At 36.4% G+C, this 16840-nt stretch overlaps 1 protein-coding gene across 1 annotated transcript in view; it reads left to right on the forward strand.

Moving 5' to 3' along the window:
- The window catches only part of LOC148030286 (protein HAPLESS 2-like), a 179886-nt gene that overhangs the window by 143035 nt on the left and 20011 nt on the right, over positions 1–16840 (forward strand). Inside the window, exons 11-13 of the mRNA XM_087686571.1 lie at positions 5740–5840; positions 8047–8164; positions 16249–16281. Coding sequence (XP_087542697.1) covers positions 5740–5840; positions 8047–8164; positions 16249–16281 — 252 coding nt within the window. The remainder of the gene's footprint in view (positions 1–5739; positions 5841–8046; positions 8165–16248; positions 16282–16840) is intronic.

The following is a 16840-nucleotide window of genomic DNA, read 5'->3' on the forward strand; positions in this document are numbered from 1 at the left end:
TACAAGATACCTATCTATTCATCTTTCTACATAGCATGTTCACACCATGTCCCACTTGTATACCATGTATGTTATATTCTCTCTTATTTTAGGTAGACTCATATTCTAAAGAAGAAGAAGAAGAAAGACCATGGTTTCATCTTTTTATCCTCCGTGCGTTCTCTCTGTATTTTGTGTCTTGCAAGAGTTTAGGCTCTTTCTCCCCCCATCTTTTCATGGTATCAAAGCATTGTTCACGTAAGGAGTAAGCACAAAGAGTCTACAAGAAAACCTACTATGCAGCAGTACATCTATGGAGATCTCTATTATATAATCTCTTATTGATGAGTCATCTTTGTAACTTGGAGTGCTCAAGGGAGTGTTGAAGACCTAAGGTCTAAGCTTTTGCGATTGGATTTGTATTACGAGCATGTTTCTTGGCTTCCATGAGTTTGAGGTTATTCATATGTAAATCAAGTTGTTGATAAAAGAAGATTTGTGGGTTCTGCTCCACAATGTTTGAGGTATTTAATGAGATTCTCAATGAAAAGCTTGACAAGAATAACTTTTATACTTGGAAGTTCAAATTGACTAATTTCCTTATGGATAAATATTATTGGGGCTACATTTGAAGGAGATAATGCTGAGACTCTAGAGTTACTAGAGAAAAATGCCACACTTGAGCAAGCCAAGGCATTAAAGGAATGGAACTAGGGTGCTCAAACAGTGATATATTGGCTTTCCATTAGTATATGATGATTGGACATATACAAGATGCAGATAGTCTTGTAGAAGCATGGAATAACATGATCAAACTCTTTGGTACAAATACCAAAGCTAGAAAGTTGTAGTTGAAGTTTAAACAATGTAAAGCGTAGCAAACTGTCTATTAATGACTGTGCATTGAAGATTAAAAGCATTTTTAAAGCTCTTAGATCTATTGAAGTACAGGTTGATGATGATGAGATAGTGGCTGCATGTTTGGATGGCTTGGGTGAGGAGTACAAGCAATTTGGAATCTCCATCAACACAAGAGATATCATTCCTGATTTTGTAGATCTAATATCTATGTTGATATAAGAAGATAGAGTCACAAAGCAAAAATAGCTCAAAACAAGTGCTCTACTCTAACACAAGTAGAGATAGAGGTCGTGGTGGTAGAGGCTGCAATGGTGGCCATTGTGGACAAAATCAAGGGCAATCTTATGACTCATAGGAGCAGTCATATACACGTGGTAGAGGCCAACCTCGAGGCAAGGAGAGCCATAAAGGACATGGCAAACAAAATGCAAGTTATGATAACAAGGAATGCTATAATTGTGGCAAAAATCTTTCTATTTCATATGATTTTGTATGATGAATATAGTAAATGTAGATGCATTAGTAGTAATGACCAAGGGTGTATGGTATGTGGACTCAGGTGTCGCTAACCATATGATGTCTCATGGAGAATGGTTTAGAGAAATGAAAACCCTTGAAATCCTAGGTTTTATTTTGAAATAGGTTACAATATATCACATCCTACTGCACATGTTGGAAGTGTCTGATTGTCTATACAAGATGTAGAAGTTACAAAGAACTTAGTTTCTATTGGGAAAATGTTTGAGCAAGGATTGCAAGTAAAAATGGTTGCTTTGTAGAATATTTCAAAAATGGATGTAAATTGGTTGCAAAGGGCAAGCATGTGGGAAGGATATTTACCTTGGATGTAAATGTACCCGAGCTAAAGGCTGCTATTAACATTTGCACAAGGTGTAGGAGTTGTTGCTAATATTACCATTTGGCATAAATAGATTGGCCATGTAAATGTTCAGCTCTGTTCAAAAATATGTAGTCACATGAGATTGTGATAGGCCTGTCTAAATTCAAAGTGGGTGATATACAAAAAGTGTGTGAAGAATGCCAATTCAAAAAATAGGAAAGGCATGCATTTTCTCATTATAAATATACATGCATATATTTATTTGATGTTATACATTCAGATGTATGGGATCCTACAAATATTTCATCAATGGTTGGATGTAAGTATTATGTAACCTTTATTAATTACCATACAAGAAATGTATGGGTGTATTTATGAATGAGAAAAGTGAGGTATTCTCTTACTTTCAAGATTTTAAAACTTTAGTTGAGAAATAAATGTGTGTAGATTAATTGGCTGAGGTCAAGTGGAGGGGAAGAGTATCTCTCCAATGAATTTAGCAATTTTCTTAAACATCATGGAATTCAAATGTTGTACATTCAGATGTAAGGTCCTACAAATATTTCATCAATGGTTGGATGTAATTATTATGTAACCTTTATTTATGATCATACAAGGAAGATATGGGTGTATTGTAAGAAGGAGAAAAGAGAGGTATTCTCTTACTTTCAAAATTTTAAAATTTTGATTGAGAAATAAATAGGTAGGCAGATTAAGTGGCTAAGGTCAAGTGGAGGGGGAGGGTGTCTCTCCAATGAATCCAGGAAATTTCTTAAACATCATGGAATTCAGAGGCACTTTATATATAGGTACACTATGCAACAAAATGGTGTTGTTGAAAGAAATAATAGGTACATTGCAACAATTACACAAGTCTTGATGTGGCTGAAAAGAACATGCCTTATTAGTATTGGGCTGAAGTTGTCTCTATAGTTATGTATATTAGGAACAAGACTCCTGCTACGGCAGTGCATAATGTGATACCAAATGGAAAGTTTACTAGCAAGAAACCATATTTATCACATGATTTGGATGCATTGCATACGTATATATTCTTGATAAGCTAAGAAAGAAGTTTGATCCAAAAGCTAGAAAGTGTGTATTTATGGGCTATTCCCTTGAGCAAAAGGGTATTCACATGTACATGGTGAGTGTGATAGCTCAAATCATAGTATGGATAAGTTTGATATTCCAATTGTTCATATACCTGGTGTAATGAAAATCAAGGTTGATGCAAAAGGATCACTGAGTGCTTCGCAAGTACGAAGGTCAATGAGAGTAAGGTATCTCATAAACAGGGTTGACATATGATGGTTATGTTGCTCACCATTATGCATGTATGGTAAAGGTTATAAAATTAGTTTAGCTCCCTTGTTTTGAGGAAGCTATTGGCCATGTGCATTGGACGGATGTAAAAATGGTTGCATTGTATGTAAATTAGACTAGGGATTTGGTGCCACTACTTGAAGGGAAGAAAGCTATAGGCTACAAGTGGGTTTTACAAAGTAAAATGTAATAAAAATGGTAGTGTGAGTAGGTAAAAGGAAATACTGGTTCTCAAAGGTTATGCATAAACTTATGGAATTGATTATAAGGAGACATTTTCTCTAGTGGCAAAGATGGCAACTATAAGAGCTATCATTGTAGTGGTTGTAGTAAAAGGTTGGGTTTAGCATCAAAGGGATATTAAAAATGCATTCTTGCATGGTGAGGTTCAAGAAAAAGTGTAAATTAGACTTGGGATTTGGTGCCACTACCTAAAGGGAAGAAAGCTATAGGCTATAAGTGGGTTTTACAAAGTAAAACATAATACAAATGGTAGTGTGAGCAGGTATAAGGCAAGACTGGTTCTCAAAGGTTATGCACAAACTTATGGAATTGATTATAAGGAGACATTTTCTCTAGTGGCAAAGATGGCAATTGTAAGAGCTATCATTGTAGTGGTTGTAGTAAAAGGTTGGGTTTAGCATCAAATGGATATACAAAATGCATTCTTTCATGGTGAGGTTCAAGAAAAATTGTACATGGAGCAGCCATAGGGTTATGAGAGCATGGTTCACCTTGATTATGTGTGTAGGCTACACAAAGCCATGCATGGGGGCTAACAAGCACTAAGAGCATGGCATGACAAGATAGCACATTATCTTGTCTCTATTGGTTTCCATGTTGGGAATGTAGATCACTCGCTTCATGGCTATCAGATTGATAGGGGCATTGTTCTGATTACCTTATATGTGGATGATTTGATTGTTGGGGGGTGATAATGTGCAAGAGGTGGAGAATCTGAAGAGTCTTCTCAAGAAAAAAATTGACATGAAAGATTTGGGAGTATTGAAGTACTTTCTTAGCATTGAGGTAATACAAACATCTAAAGGAATATGACTCTCACAAAGGCAGTACATCTTATATATATTGGCAAAGTATAGCATGACTGACTATAATCCAATCTCAATACCACTAGATTAGAATGTGAAACCAAGTGCTAATGTGGGTGCGGTATTAAAGTATCCCACAATGTAGAATAAGATGGTGGGAAGTTTGAACTTGACTACTATTACCAAGCCAGATTGTAATTACACTGTTAGATTAGAGAGTCAATTTATGTAGGTGTGCCTTGTAAGCCTCATTTGGACAGTGTGAGATGTACCTTGCAGTACCTTAAGGCCACATTGGATTATGGTATCTTTTATGAGGCTGACTCAATATGCTACAGCTATTTGGTTATACTAATGTAGATTGGGCTGACAGTGTATCTGATAGGAAGTCTACCAATGGCTATGTATTTTCTTTTGAGAGTGGGGCTATTACTTGGAGTAATGAGAAATATCCCACTATTGCATTTATCAAGTACAGAGGTGGATTATAAGGTGCTGCTATGATAGCATCTGAGGTAGCTTGGATGGAAACGCTACTTGATGATTTGGGGATGCATATAGGCATGAGAATCATCATTTATTGTGACAAAATTAGCAATATATAGCTGACTAAGAACCCAATGTTTCATGCATGCACAAGACACATTGAGGTTCATTACCATTTCATCAGTGAGTATGTCTTGGCAAGTGACATTGATCTCATATATGTGAGCACAAAGAGCAAGTTGTGGATATTTTCACCAAGGCCCTAGGAGCAAAAAAGCTTCGGTGTTTTCAAAGCTTACTTGGAGAACAAGTCATGGAGTTGAGCTTAAGGGGGAGTGTTGAGATGTCAAGCTCAACACAAGTTGACACTCACATACCTAGATGACTGTTTCCGCATTCATGTCATCATAGATATGGTTGGTACCCACAATGGCATATGATTCCAATGATACTTTATAGCTGGTCACTAATCCACCTACCCAAGTTACAATATCTATCTAATCATCTTTCTACTTAGCTTGTTCACACCATGGATCTGCTTGTAGATTATGTATTTTGTACTCTCTCTTATTTAAGGTACTCTCATATAGTAGCGAAGAAGAAGAAGAAGAAAAAGAAGAAGAAGAAGAAGAAGAAGAAAGACTAGGATTTCAACTTTCTATCTTGTATGCATTCTCTCTATGTGTTTTGTGTCTTCTAAGAGCTCAAGCTCTCTCTCTCTCTCTCTCTCTCTCTCTCTCTCTCTCTCTCTCTCTCTCTCTCTCTCTCTCTCTCTCTCTCTCTCTCTCTCTCTCTCTCTCTCTCTCTCTCTCTCTCTCTCTCTCTCTCTCTCTCTCTCTCTCTCTCTCTCTCTCTCTCTCATCTTTTTAGATTCTCATCATTCAATGCCTTATAGTATCATCATGTTGCTATTGCTTTTGTTTGTACTTGTTTCATTCTCTGGTGGCACAATAGGGTTATGTGTCTAGTGGAATTGATCCTTCAATAGCTCAAAAGGTAACCATAAAGCAATACTATTGTATCAAATTGCCTACCATTAGATCTAGTTGATACCTCTTACAACTACAAACCATTTCAAATACAATCTAAATTCCATTTTTTGGTCATATATTGGTGTCTCCATTATGGTTTTTCTTATTGGATAATTTCCTTACTCATTATGTAATATATCTGATACTCCTTCATTTTCAAATCTAGGAAGGTGCTTTTACACGTTTACTTCTACCTTTGAAAGATGTCACAAAATCCGTTATCACATTGGAACTCAATGCAGATGATGTCAAATTTATTATAAATAGGTAATGTCATGTATATTTGATAGTTTGAATTTTTGACATAAAAAGATGATATATATAAAAAAACTGCAAACCAGAAACCTTGGGAATTGATAAGGTAAAAATGACTATTGTGAAATGTTAAAAATTCTAAGAATGCACTTGATTCTAGGTCTTATTAACTTCTTGAATTTAGTTTAGGTTCAAAATGTTGGTATTAGGGATTGTTGAGATAAAATGTCTGCAAGTGCAATTTTGAATCGTGAAAGCATAAGTATAGTACACTAACATAGTAGAAAAACAAGGAATGGATGGGAAAATTTAAAAGACAAGCCTACCATGAAAAGAAAATAAAAAATCACTTAAAGGAATATATCCCTTACCTTTGAAGTCGCATTAGGATCTAGGGATCTCCTTGATGGATGCCCTTGATTTGATGCCTAGTATCTCTTTGTAGTGGGACCTTTTGAGCATGGCTAAATAGAATAATATATTTAAAATAAAGAAGAAAAACCATGTAAAATGCTAAGCATCACTAGACATCAAAGTGTGATGTGATAAAATATGATTATCGATATACTATGAAAAGAAGTTAAGGTGATGTAATCAATGAACTTTCATGCTTCCCAAGTAAAACAAATGAACCATATTCTAAAAGGAAACATCTAGCAAGGAAACAAAAAATAATCGAAAATACGAAAAAACACTAGGGATTTTATACAATGTGGAACTAATATGGGTATTGTTATCATCCCAAGATATCCCTTATGGGTCTATTGCAACATGGATAAGCTAAAGCATTAGGGTATAGTTACTTGATGACATGTGAGTATTGTTTGTATCCTCCCATGGTGCCTTGAGCAAGGACATGGAATCACAAGAGAGAGAGAGAGAGAGAGAGAGAGATATATATATATATATATATATATATATATATATATATATATATATATATATGAAATAAACTCTACTTGAAAAATAAAGAGTTTTATTTACACAATGTCATGGCAACATAGAGAGCCTTTCTACTAAGACCCCTTTCTCCACACACAGCACTATAGATGGATATCTTGTATGCATGTGATACATGGATACCCACTTATCATACAGGACTAGATCTGATATTGGTTAGATATGCACTTCTTTACACTAGCTAGAGATTGAGGTTGGCAAATATACATCGACATCTCCAAATGAACATATATGTCATATCTACCAATGAGAGCTAGAGACAAAGCTGCACTATATTTGCAATTATTTGACTTACTATGAGATCCAAGGGCACTTCCATTGTGTATTTAGGGATAGATTTGGGTAGCTATTGATAATCATGGACCACAAATCAAAGATGCCTTGGTCTTTTTCCCCCAAAGATACAAGGACTAAGAGAGTATCCTCAGAAGTAGAGGACTAGTTTATAAAATGTAACTCATATAATTATTTATGAGGAAAACCAAAATAGCCTCAAACTAGTTTTAGTCAATATTCAAGAGGAGTATTGAGAGGAGTTCCTAACATAGCCTCAATTTATATCTAAGCAAGGGATATCAATTAACACAACCATTTAGCTTGTCCCATCTAGGCATCTTAGATGTGAATAGATATGTACATAACACATGCAAAATGCAACTTAATAAACATTATATATATGGCCAAAGAAAATGACAACAATCAACCAACCACTGCAATACTCACAAACCTAGAAGGTGCCAAGATAAAGAGCCTACTAACAAGTGAGATTGAAATGACACAAGTGATGCACAATTGAGCAATGTGAAAATAGGATTCTTAGTGAGAATTCAAAACTATAACATGAAAGGGAGTGCCAATGTTGATGTGATAGACTATACACTCGATAATTCAATTATATTAATTATGATATCATGTAAAAAAATTTGAATTGCATTAGTATTTTAGAATAAGTTGGAATCTCATGGAGCTTGTATGAACTAGCCTTACAATGTTTCTACCAATGGTTTCAACAAAAGAAAGGATTATAGTACATAGGGATCTTGCAAATTGTGTCAAAACACTAGTATATCACCATAGAAATATCACATTTTGAGGATATCATATGAGTTATAGTTTTGAAAAGTCATATGCATCAAGACAACATACTTGAATCATACTTGTTCGTATATTTTTAACATCATAAATTCTATAGCATAGTGATAAACCTTGATTTTTCAAAAAATGGCAAAACCATTGAACTTCTAATTACATGTGGTAGGAGTCCAGGGAAAATCATATCAGTGGTCTCGTCAAAATTTGAAGCACTCTCACGAGATGGAATTGCAAAGGTGGTGGTGTCTAACATTGGGGAGCTTGTAGCTGCTTTTTACCTAAGTGTATGTGCTTTTCTTTTCTTTTCATCGCTCCATTTAACGAAAAAACCTATGTCCACCTCAAAGTACATTTTAAGTAGTGTTACTAACATGATCTAACATGTGGTCACTTAATGTACATATAGAGGATAAAGAACATGAATGTTTAAAAGATATGTTTATAACCATGTAGGAGAGGACCACACCCAAATGCTTTCTAGCAAACTACATCTTTTAAAAAAAGGAATCCAAAAGGACAAGAGAATAAGTACTTTAATTTTCTCAACTTAAATAAGGCACCAAAACCCAAGGTGCCTAAACTACATGATTGTTCCCATATTAGTGCAAGATGACCATCCATAGAGTCCTATACGACAATCTCTCAATTTTTGAACATGCTCAAGCTCAACATTTAGTAGCATTCAAGTACTCTAATTTTCTTCCACCCCACATATCTTTTCCTTTAACTCTCTTTATTCAATATGCTTTTGTAATTGCACTATCTTTGCATACTAATTTCATGAATGCATCTAGCTTAATTAAGATGACTTCTAAGGAGTAAGAAATATGCTGAGACTACACATGCATTATAATTGGTGGTGACAACACCTAGTTGGCAATGTAGACTCCATGATAATGTCTAAAACCATCTCACATGTCGTCACTTTAAGAGGAGATTTGGAACTTAGTTACAAATATCAATAACAAATATGAGTTATTGTTTAGGTCCTAATTATGTTGTAAAATTATACTATGGGGAATAAGTTTTTTATGACCTTTGCAAACCCAAAACTTATTTAATTACATCAATCATGTTGCATGTTTTTCCTCATTCTTTGAATCATGAAAATGACTTGCTATAGCTATGGCATAGATCAATCAAAGGAGTTTAAATTAGGAAAATGGTGCAAGCTTTGGTCATGGACATCTTAGCAATTTAACCAAAATGTTATGAACCGAAGCTAAGAGAATACTAAGATATTCAATACAAATTTGACCATTAGATTAATCATGTTGAAGTAGGATTTGCAAGGTTTCAAACAACTTGCAATGTAACAAACTCTTAGCGAGTGGTAAATCTAGGAGCAAAGTTGGAACTAACAAGAGACTGATAAATTTGAAAATTGGATTTATCATGTTGAAACTGAGTCAACATTTCAACATGATTAACCTAGCTTACAAAGTTCAACATGGTTAATCCAACTTACAAATTTTTTTATTTGATTATTTTCATATTGCTTTATTGTATATTTTTTAAAAGATAATGCATGTGACCATTATATTATAAACAAAATAAAATATATACATTACATTGCCATGTAAGGCCATTTTCAATGTCTATCCTTAAGCCTTTGTTAAAGCTTTGTAAAACACTTAGTAGACTTTATCTTTGTTTCCAAACCCTTTCAAAGCCACTAAAACTTTAGCCCTAAGTTGGCACCACCTATGCATTAGGATTATGACCACCTAAAACTTCTCTTGTTCCTCAATCTCTACACTTCTGCACAAATGCAAATGCCCTAACCACATTCCAGAGTTTTATTGCGACTTTGTGCTTAGTACACCTATCCCTAAGGAGTATCACCATGTAGTCATAGTTCTTAATAAATCTAGCTCAATTTAACCATATTTTAATATTTATCAAGATTTCTATTGATTTCTCTAAACTCCCAAAGATGTGCCAAAGTGATTATTTTGTCCTCTTGTAGGAGGAGCATAGAGGCATAACCCTTATTGCCTTACTCTTTCCCTTATCGGTAATTCATTCATTTGTACCCTCCAAAAAACAAAGTCTAGTTTCCTAGAGAGGCTCCCTTTCCATCCCCCTTTGATTGTCCTCACTTGGTACTCTTATTATCCCTAGGATGCCATTTCCTCCTAAAGTGTGGCTTATGTAGTCCATATTTTTCTTGGTAAAATCCTTTTATCTCTAGCTCCTCCATAGGAGTTTTCCATTAGAAGTGAGTAAGAACTTACATAGCTTGGCAATATTGATCAACTTAGCAATAGGCTAGTTGGGACCTTATTTTGGCTAGCATTTGTTGAACTTAATATACCTCTCCATTTTCCAAGTTGAATTGGTCTCTAATCCTATCTACATTCAATATTTCAATGTTCCTTTGATCCCAAATGTCCTTCCAGCAAGTTATGATTCCCTTGTTTGTCATCGTCCATCAACTTAGGGTCTTTTTCATTAGGCTTGAATGGTGAGTCATAGGAAAACTTAGAGCTCCATATGATTTGCATAAGCAAAGAATCTTCTCTTCAACACTACTCTCCTACCAAAATGGTTTCTTTCAACACCCCCTGCCATACTTCAACTCAGCTCAAAGGCAATCCAAAAGCATAACAAAGCATATAACATGAACCATAAGTATCGATATATCAACCCAAGTAGTTAATAATTAAATGAGCTTCATCCCTGATTATTATAGCAATTAAAAAACTATGTAAAAGTGAGAAAAAAAAGTGATCAAATTAGTCCCATAGCATTCCAATACATTGGCATAACATTCCCAGAGGATCCGACATCAAATAGACATTCTGGGAAGCATAAGTGACCTCCAGACAATGAATGAAGTGTTGTCCTAAACTATATGATCAATGGCTAATCACAAGAGCTCCACCTAAAGCCCAATGCACAATACAAGTTTCGGGGGGTGTTGCCAACAATGATCACCGAGAGTGCTAGGAGCTTGGGGGATGGGGTAGATTGATCCAGGAGTGGGCAGTATGGGAAGTAGGCAAACAAGCACAAATCACACAAATGTTGCTATTATTGTTGATGTCTTTGCTGCCAACATTGGGGCTTAGAGAAATGATGATCGGGACCAGGGAAAGGCTTGAAGCAAGCCTCAATAGGTCTACTATCTCCAAGAATAAGAAGAGCACTAAAGCATACCTCTCAGGGGGGTGAAGAATCCATGGCTACCATTGAAACTGTGAATTGAAGCTTTTCTTCTTAAGTTAAAGTGATGTCAGGGTAGGCTCAAGCTCTCGAGGAAGATGGCTCTAATACTAATTGAAGGGAGGAAGCCCTGAAAGAAAGCACAGAGCAGAAGCAAGAGCTATAGTGGAAGGAGTAAGAGAGAGAGAGAGAGAGAGAGAGAGAGAGAGAGAGAGAGAGAGAGAGAGAGAGAGAGAGAGAAAGTTATATTAACGTCTTCTAAAGACCAAAACTGGCCTATGAGACAAACTGTGATACAAGTGATGAGGTCCAGCTATCCAAAATAAAAGTGCTGAATGAAAAGCTAAAAACTGGAAACTGGAAACTGGAGAGAGAGAGAGAGAGAGAGAGAGAGAGAGAGAAGAGATGTAGGAATGCCAACAATCACAATGTGTAACCAGCCTTCCCTTTATTCAAATGGCACTAAAAGAATAAAGAATGAAGTGATAGTGATGGGCACTTTCCATGTGCAATGTACAGGTGTGCAGGTAAGCGGGTTCTATTAGTGTAACTAATACAAGAGCGACTAGGCACAGGCACTTTTACCCCCAATAGTACGTATTGTGCCCTTGACTCTCTTCGCATTAGAAATCCTAAAGGACAAGAATGTGATTTCCATCCCAATTAGTGCCATTACTTGAGTGCAAGCTAAGAAAGGTGGAGTCAATATCCTTGGCCTATCTCTCACTACTGGCTGCGTCATTGGAAAGAATAATGCAAAGAAGAAAGCTAAGTGTGATGCTCTCAAGCTCAAGAGTGACGAGGAGACTTTAGTTCTCTTGCAGTTGCTTTGAGTGCTAAGCAAGCTACATCTTCTCCACACATGCAAATGGTTGCAATTGTGAAAGTAGATGAATACCCTGACCTCGAGTATCAACTTAAGTTGATTAGCAAAGTGAAGAATTGGGTGGAAGAGGCTCAAGTTGCAATCAGGGCTGAAGAAGGAAAGGACACTTTATAGCCACATGGCATTGATAGCACACTCCCCTTGTCCTCAACAATTGGAGTTAACACCTTTGGAAGACTTGCCACCAAACTTGGAGCACAACTACCAGCCAACGAAGTTATAGTGTCAAGAAGTAGACCCTGGGCTTTTAGTTACCCCCAAAATCCATTGCCTAACTCCCCATCTACCCTCGTAGTTGGCTCTCTCAATGTTGCCACATTTTGGGAGGCTGAACAATATGTTGTTTTGCTTGTGGCAGCCCTTGTCAACTCCATGAGAAGAGGCATTATAGATATAGGCGTTGGTATTAGCATAATGAATCAGGTAATGCTTAAGACGTGGGGCAACACTTTGATTGCACTTGTCCACTTTAATATCATTGTCGTCCACCAATGGTTCTAAGGTCCGATTGCCCCCTAGGGCATGTTGAAGGACAAGTCGGTGAAGATCACTGGTGTTAAGTTCTCTGTCACATTTGTAGTCATGAAAGGAGTTGACTATGACCTATTTCTCGTCCGACCACCTAGATGCATAATGCACGACTTATTGAAGATTGGGGCAATGGTCCAATCTTTTTGGGAAATCGTACTAAGGCTATGTGCATTGAAATGGATAGTTGGAAGGCTATCTCAATTGACATGGATGCTAGTTCTAGCTTGTTGCATGGTGACATCATCTATCCCCCAACACAAAAGCCCTTGAACAAATATGTTCCATGCCCAGAGGAGGCTGAGCAAAAACAAGACTAGCTTCATATTCTTGCCACCTTCTTGGAGCTTCTATTCATTGAGGAAGGGGAGTATAAAGAAGATAATGAATGTCTGAGTCAACATGGACTTAAGGAAGCCCCTATAAACAAGCTTGATATTGCTACTTCCTTCGATGCCATTGTTGATTATGCATGCTAGCCCATCACAAACATCTACACCAAATGGCTTTCATGCACCCACCACTGATAGACTTAAACTTTGTAAACTCCTCTCATTATGGAGACCAACCTTCAATAACATGGGCAAGGCTAACCTACTTATCTTTGAAAAGCTCTTAACATGTCCCATATGGTACTGGATTGAACTACATCAGGTTTTCTTTAATTATCATAATAGCCTTTTTGTCTCTATGATGCCCCCTCATTATTCCAATATAGAGGAGGAGAGTGACTTTGAAGATGAATCAACCAAGTATGAAAGTGATGCAAATTCTAGCATAGACTATGACTCTAATCAAAGAACAATTGAACAAATCACAGTTGACCAAAAGCCCTCTAAACACCCCCCATTGCACATTGATGTTGGCCTTGTCCTTGTTAAATCTGACTTAGAATGGTTGGAGTACCTAAGTGCCATGGATTAGGATCAGCTAGCATCCCATATCTCTAACCCCACTCCCAACCCTAATCTATTCACTAGTGAACCCTTAGATGACCTACCCTTTGATGCTCCACCAACATCAGAGGAGTCTGATTTGGAGTCAAATGCTAGCATTAACTCAGATTCTAAAATTCCTTAGCCTACCCCTACTCCACACTCCAAGATGAACTTGCCAATTCACTTGAGATAGAAGCATCTTAAGAAAGCTCAGAAGAACCTTGACTCTACTGAAGGCTCTCAACGTAAGCCCTAGGATCTCCATAAATGCTTTGATCAAGAAGGGGGATTGGATTGTCAATATGCTTGAGCAAGGAACATAAGAAGGCACTCATCCACTTACTCAAGGAGTTCCATGATGTGTTTTCTTGAGATCTCAAAGGAATGCTACCTCAAGTCCTTTCACTATTCCCATTCGGCCAGATGCCAAACCTGTCAAGCAGATGACATTCACTTTTCATAAAAAGCGTTAATCAACACTTAACTTTGTTGCATTTGACCATAACTATATCAAATGTGCATAAAGACATATGTACAATAACCTTCGGTAATTATTTCTAACATGTAGAATCTCAATTAATCTAGCTGCAATTCATAGCAACTAATCGTTTATGCTTGTATTGGTATGCTTTGTAGATGAAGTTATCAATTTGTGTAAGTGAAAAATATGGAAGCTAATATTTTATGTAATTATTTTATGTGGAAAAATAATAATCTAGTAATGAATAACTTAGTTCGGCAGCATGACAACATTTAGAATTTCTTCTTTGCTTGCGCTTGCATTAGCCACACCTGATGTTCCATTGGTAGTGGCAACTCCGACAACCTCGGGCACTCCCTTATCTCTGGCAATACCTGTTGCTTGACCGGTTGCAGTGGTTCCCATGTTCTTTCCACTTTGTTGCTTTGGAGCCATCATCCACGAGTGGTTCGAGAGATAGGGAAGGCGGAATAGATTCGAGATGAGAGAGCATAAGAGAAGATGGCTTAGTCGAAGACCGAGATAGGGGAATTGAGCTAACTCTCTCTCTCTCAATCTCTCGGGGTAATTCCTCCCTCTCTCTCTCTCTCTCTCTCTCTCTCTCTCTCTCTCTCTCTCTCTCTCTCTCTCTCTCTCTCTCTCTCTCTCTCTCTCTCTCTCTCTCTCTCTCTCTCTCTCTCTCTCTCTCTCTCTCTCTCTCTCTCTCTCTCTCTCTCTCTCTCTCTCTCTCTCTCTCTCTCTCTCAAGCTCCTTCTTGCAGCCTCTTGGAGGGGTATCCTTCTACCTCTCTCTCTCTCTCTCTACCCCTCTCTCTTCGGGTCTCCTTGTGTCTCCTTGTGCCTCCCCATGCCTCATATTTATAGTGAATTAGAGAAGAGAGGCTGTGGTTGAGAAAAAGAGCTCTTTGTGTAGGGGATCTTGGAAGAATCAGTGATCTGATGCTCAAATCATACATCTAATAATTCCATTGGCTCCGAAAGGAGGGTAAAACCCCAAGACACTTGATTAGAAATTTTTCAAATCACTCCTTCTTTTTCTCCCTGTTCGAAGGACTATTTACTACCTGCAAACTCCGATCACGGCGCACGCAATTTCTCCAATCTCTTTTTTTTTTCTTTTTATAAAATCTCCAAAACTAGCTAAAGCATCACTTGCCTTTTTTTTTTTTGAATGACATCCAGTTCTAGAAATCTCCATATTTTTTTAGAATAATATTTGAAATATCTAAAATATTCTAGTTTTGCCCAAAAATCTAATATTTTTGGACCATGCATACTATACACATTAACACTAGTGATTAATATGGTTCATAACTCTCGTTCACGTTGTAACTTCCGTGAAGGGTGGCTACAATCCTTGTCAATACGAGAAAATATCATATTATGACTCTCGATTTATTTATTTGTTTATTTTTAATTAGATAAAAATTATTAGTTATTCATGTTAGTTAGTTTTTACTTTAGTTAGTCTTTAGTTAACTTATTAATTCACTAACTTTCGAACTAACCAACTAACTTTTAATTGCATGGAAATATTACAATATGCATCATCTTCAAAGACATTTTGCGTAAGTGGCTTGAAGTCTTTATTGACAACCTATGTGTCCATACTAGTTGAAAAGAGCACTTAGCTTGTGGAGCACATCATTTGGATTGTGGGACCAACCACAAACCTTCAACATTTTAGACCATGAATAGGAAAGAAGCTAGGTGAGCTCACTACACCTCAAAGCCATTCTTGTGTCATTTGCTTTCTATGGATAGAGTGAGAGGGTGCTTGTCTAGTTTGGAGATAGAGTATGAGCCAACTAGGTGAGAGATATGATCCGTGGTGGTTGAAGCTCTTGAAAGAATAAGAATCCCATCCAATGTCCTAATATTGCTTTGAGGCCAACACAATTGTATCATGTCAAAGTCACTCCATGTTATAATCAAATACATTGAATCCATGGCTATATTGGATTCATGTCTAACAAATTAGCTACTCTTTATAGGAACATATATGCTTATATCATTTAATAATGTAGCTACATTAAGAAAAAGGCTACTATGATACAAACATCTTTAATGGAAGTTACAAATTGACATATTTGATAATACAAAGGAAAACATGTTAAAATGTTTAAAAATGTGAATTAGAATCCTCACAACAATGTGTTGTTACATGTTTAACATATAAGCATCCACTCAACAATGTGTAGTTGTGTCTATGCACATGCATTTGAGAGAGAGAGAGAGAGAGAGAGAGAGAGAGAGAGAGAGAGAGAGAGAGAGAGAGAGAGAGAGAGAGAGAGAGAGAGAGAGAGAGAGAGAGAGAGAGAGAGAGAGAGAGAGAGAGAGAGATTTGACCATGTAATTGATAATGCAGATGAATTGTTCAATTGGAATAAGGGCTTCCCCAGTACGTATTCTAGTCCGCTACATAAAACACATATGGAAAATACGAACCATGATGATAGTTGTAGTTATAATATAGGTAGTTTTGATGTGTTTCGAGTGGTTACTTTCACAAAATATGTATCTTTAGTATATGTAGGGTTGCAATGAGTAAGGAATAAATTTTATGTTTGAAAGTATATCTAATGTTTTGGTAAGTGAGTAAAGTTGATTGTGCTACCTTATTGGTATTGTAAGTTATGTTTAACTTTCAAATATCTAGGATTATTATAAGTAGCTTTTTTTTTCCATAAACATACTCATTAGTGCTTATTGAAATTTAGAATTGAAAATTGTGGAATACTTAGTCTTAACCATTGTATTCATGAATTGGATACTTAAGACAAATATTTAAATTTCTAAACATTCTACGAAGTCATTTTAAAAACCAAATATATTTTAAGAAAAAATTCAAAATCAAAGAAAAATTCATTTTAAAAACCAAATATATTTTAAGAAAACATTCAAAATTAAAGAAAAAGTAAACATTTCGATCAAGAACATGTCAAAGAGATCTATTATCA

Source organism: Lygodium microphyllum, chromosome 10 (assembly GCF_053477565.2).
Source record: "Lygodium microphyllum isolate KBCC chromosome 10, Lygodium_microphyllum_v1.1.10, whole genome shotgun sequence".
In the NCBI taxonomy this organism is placed as follows: Eukaryota; Viridiplantae; Streptophyta; class Polypodiopsida; order Schizaeales; family Lygodiaceae; genus Lygodium; species Lygodium microphyllum.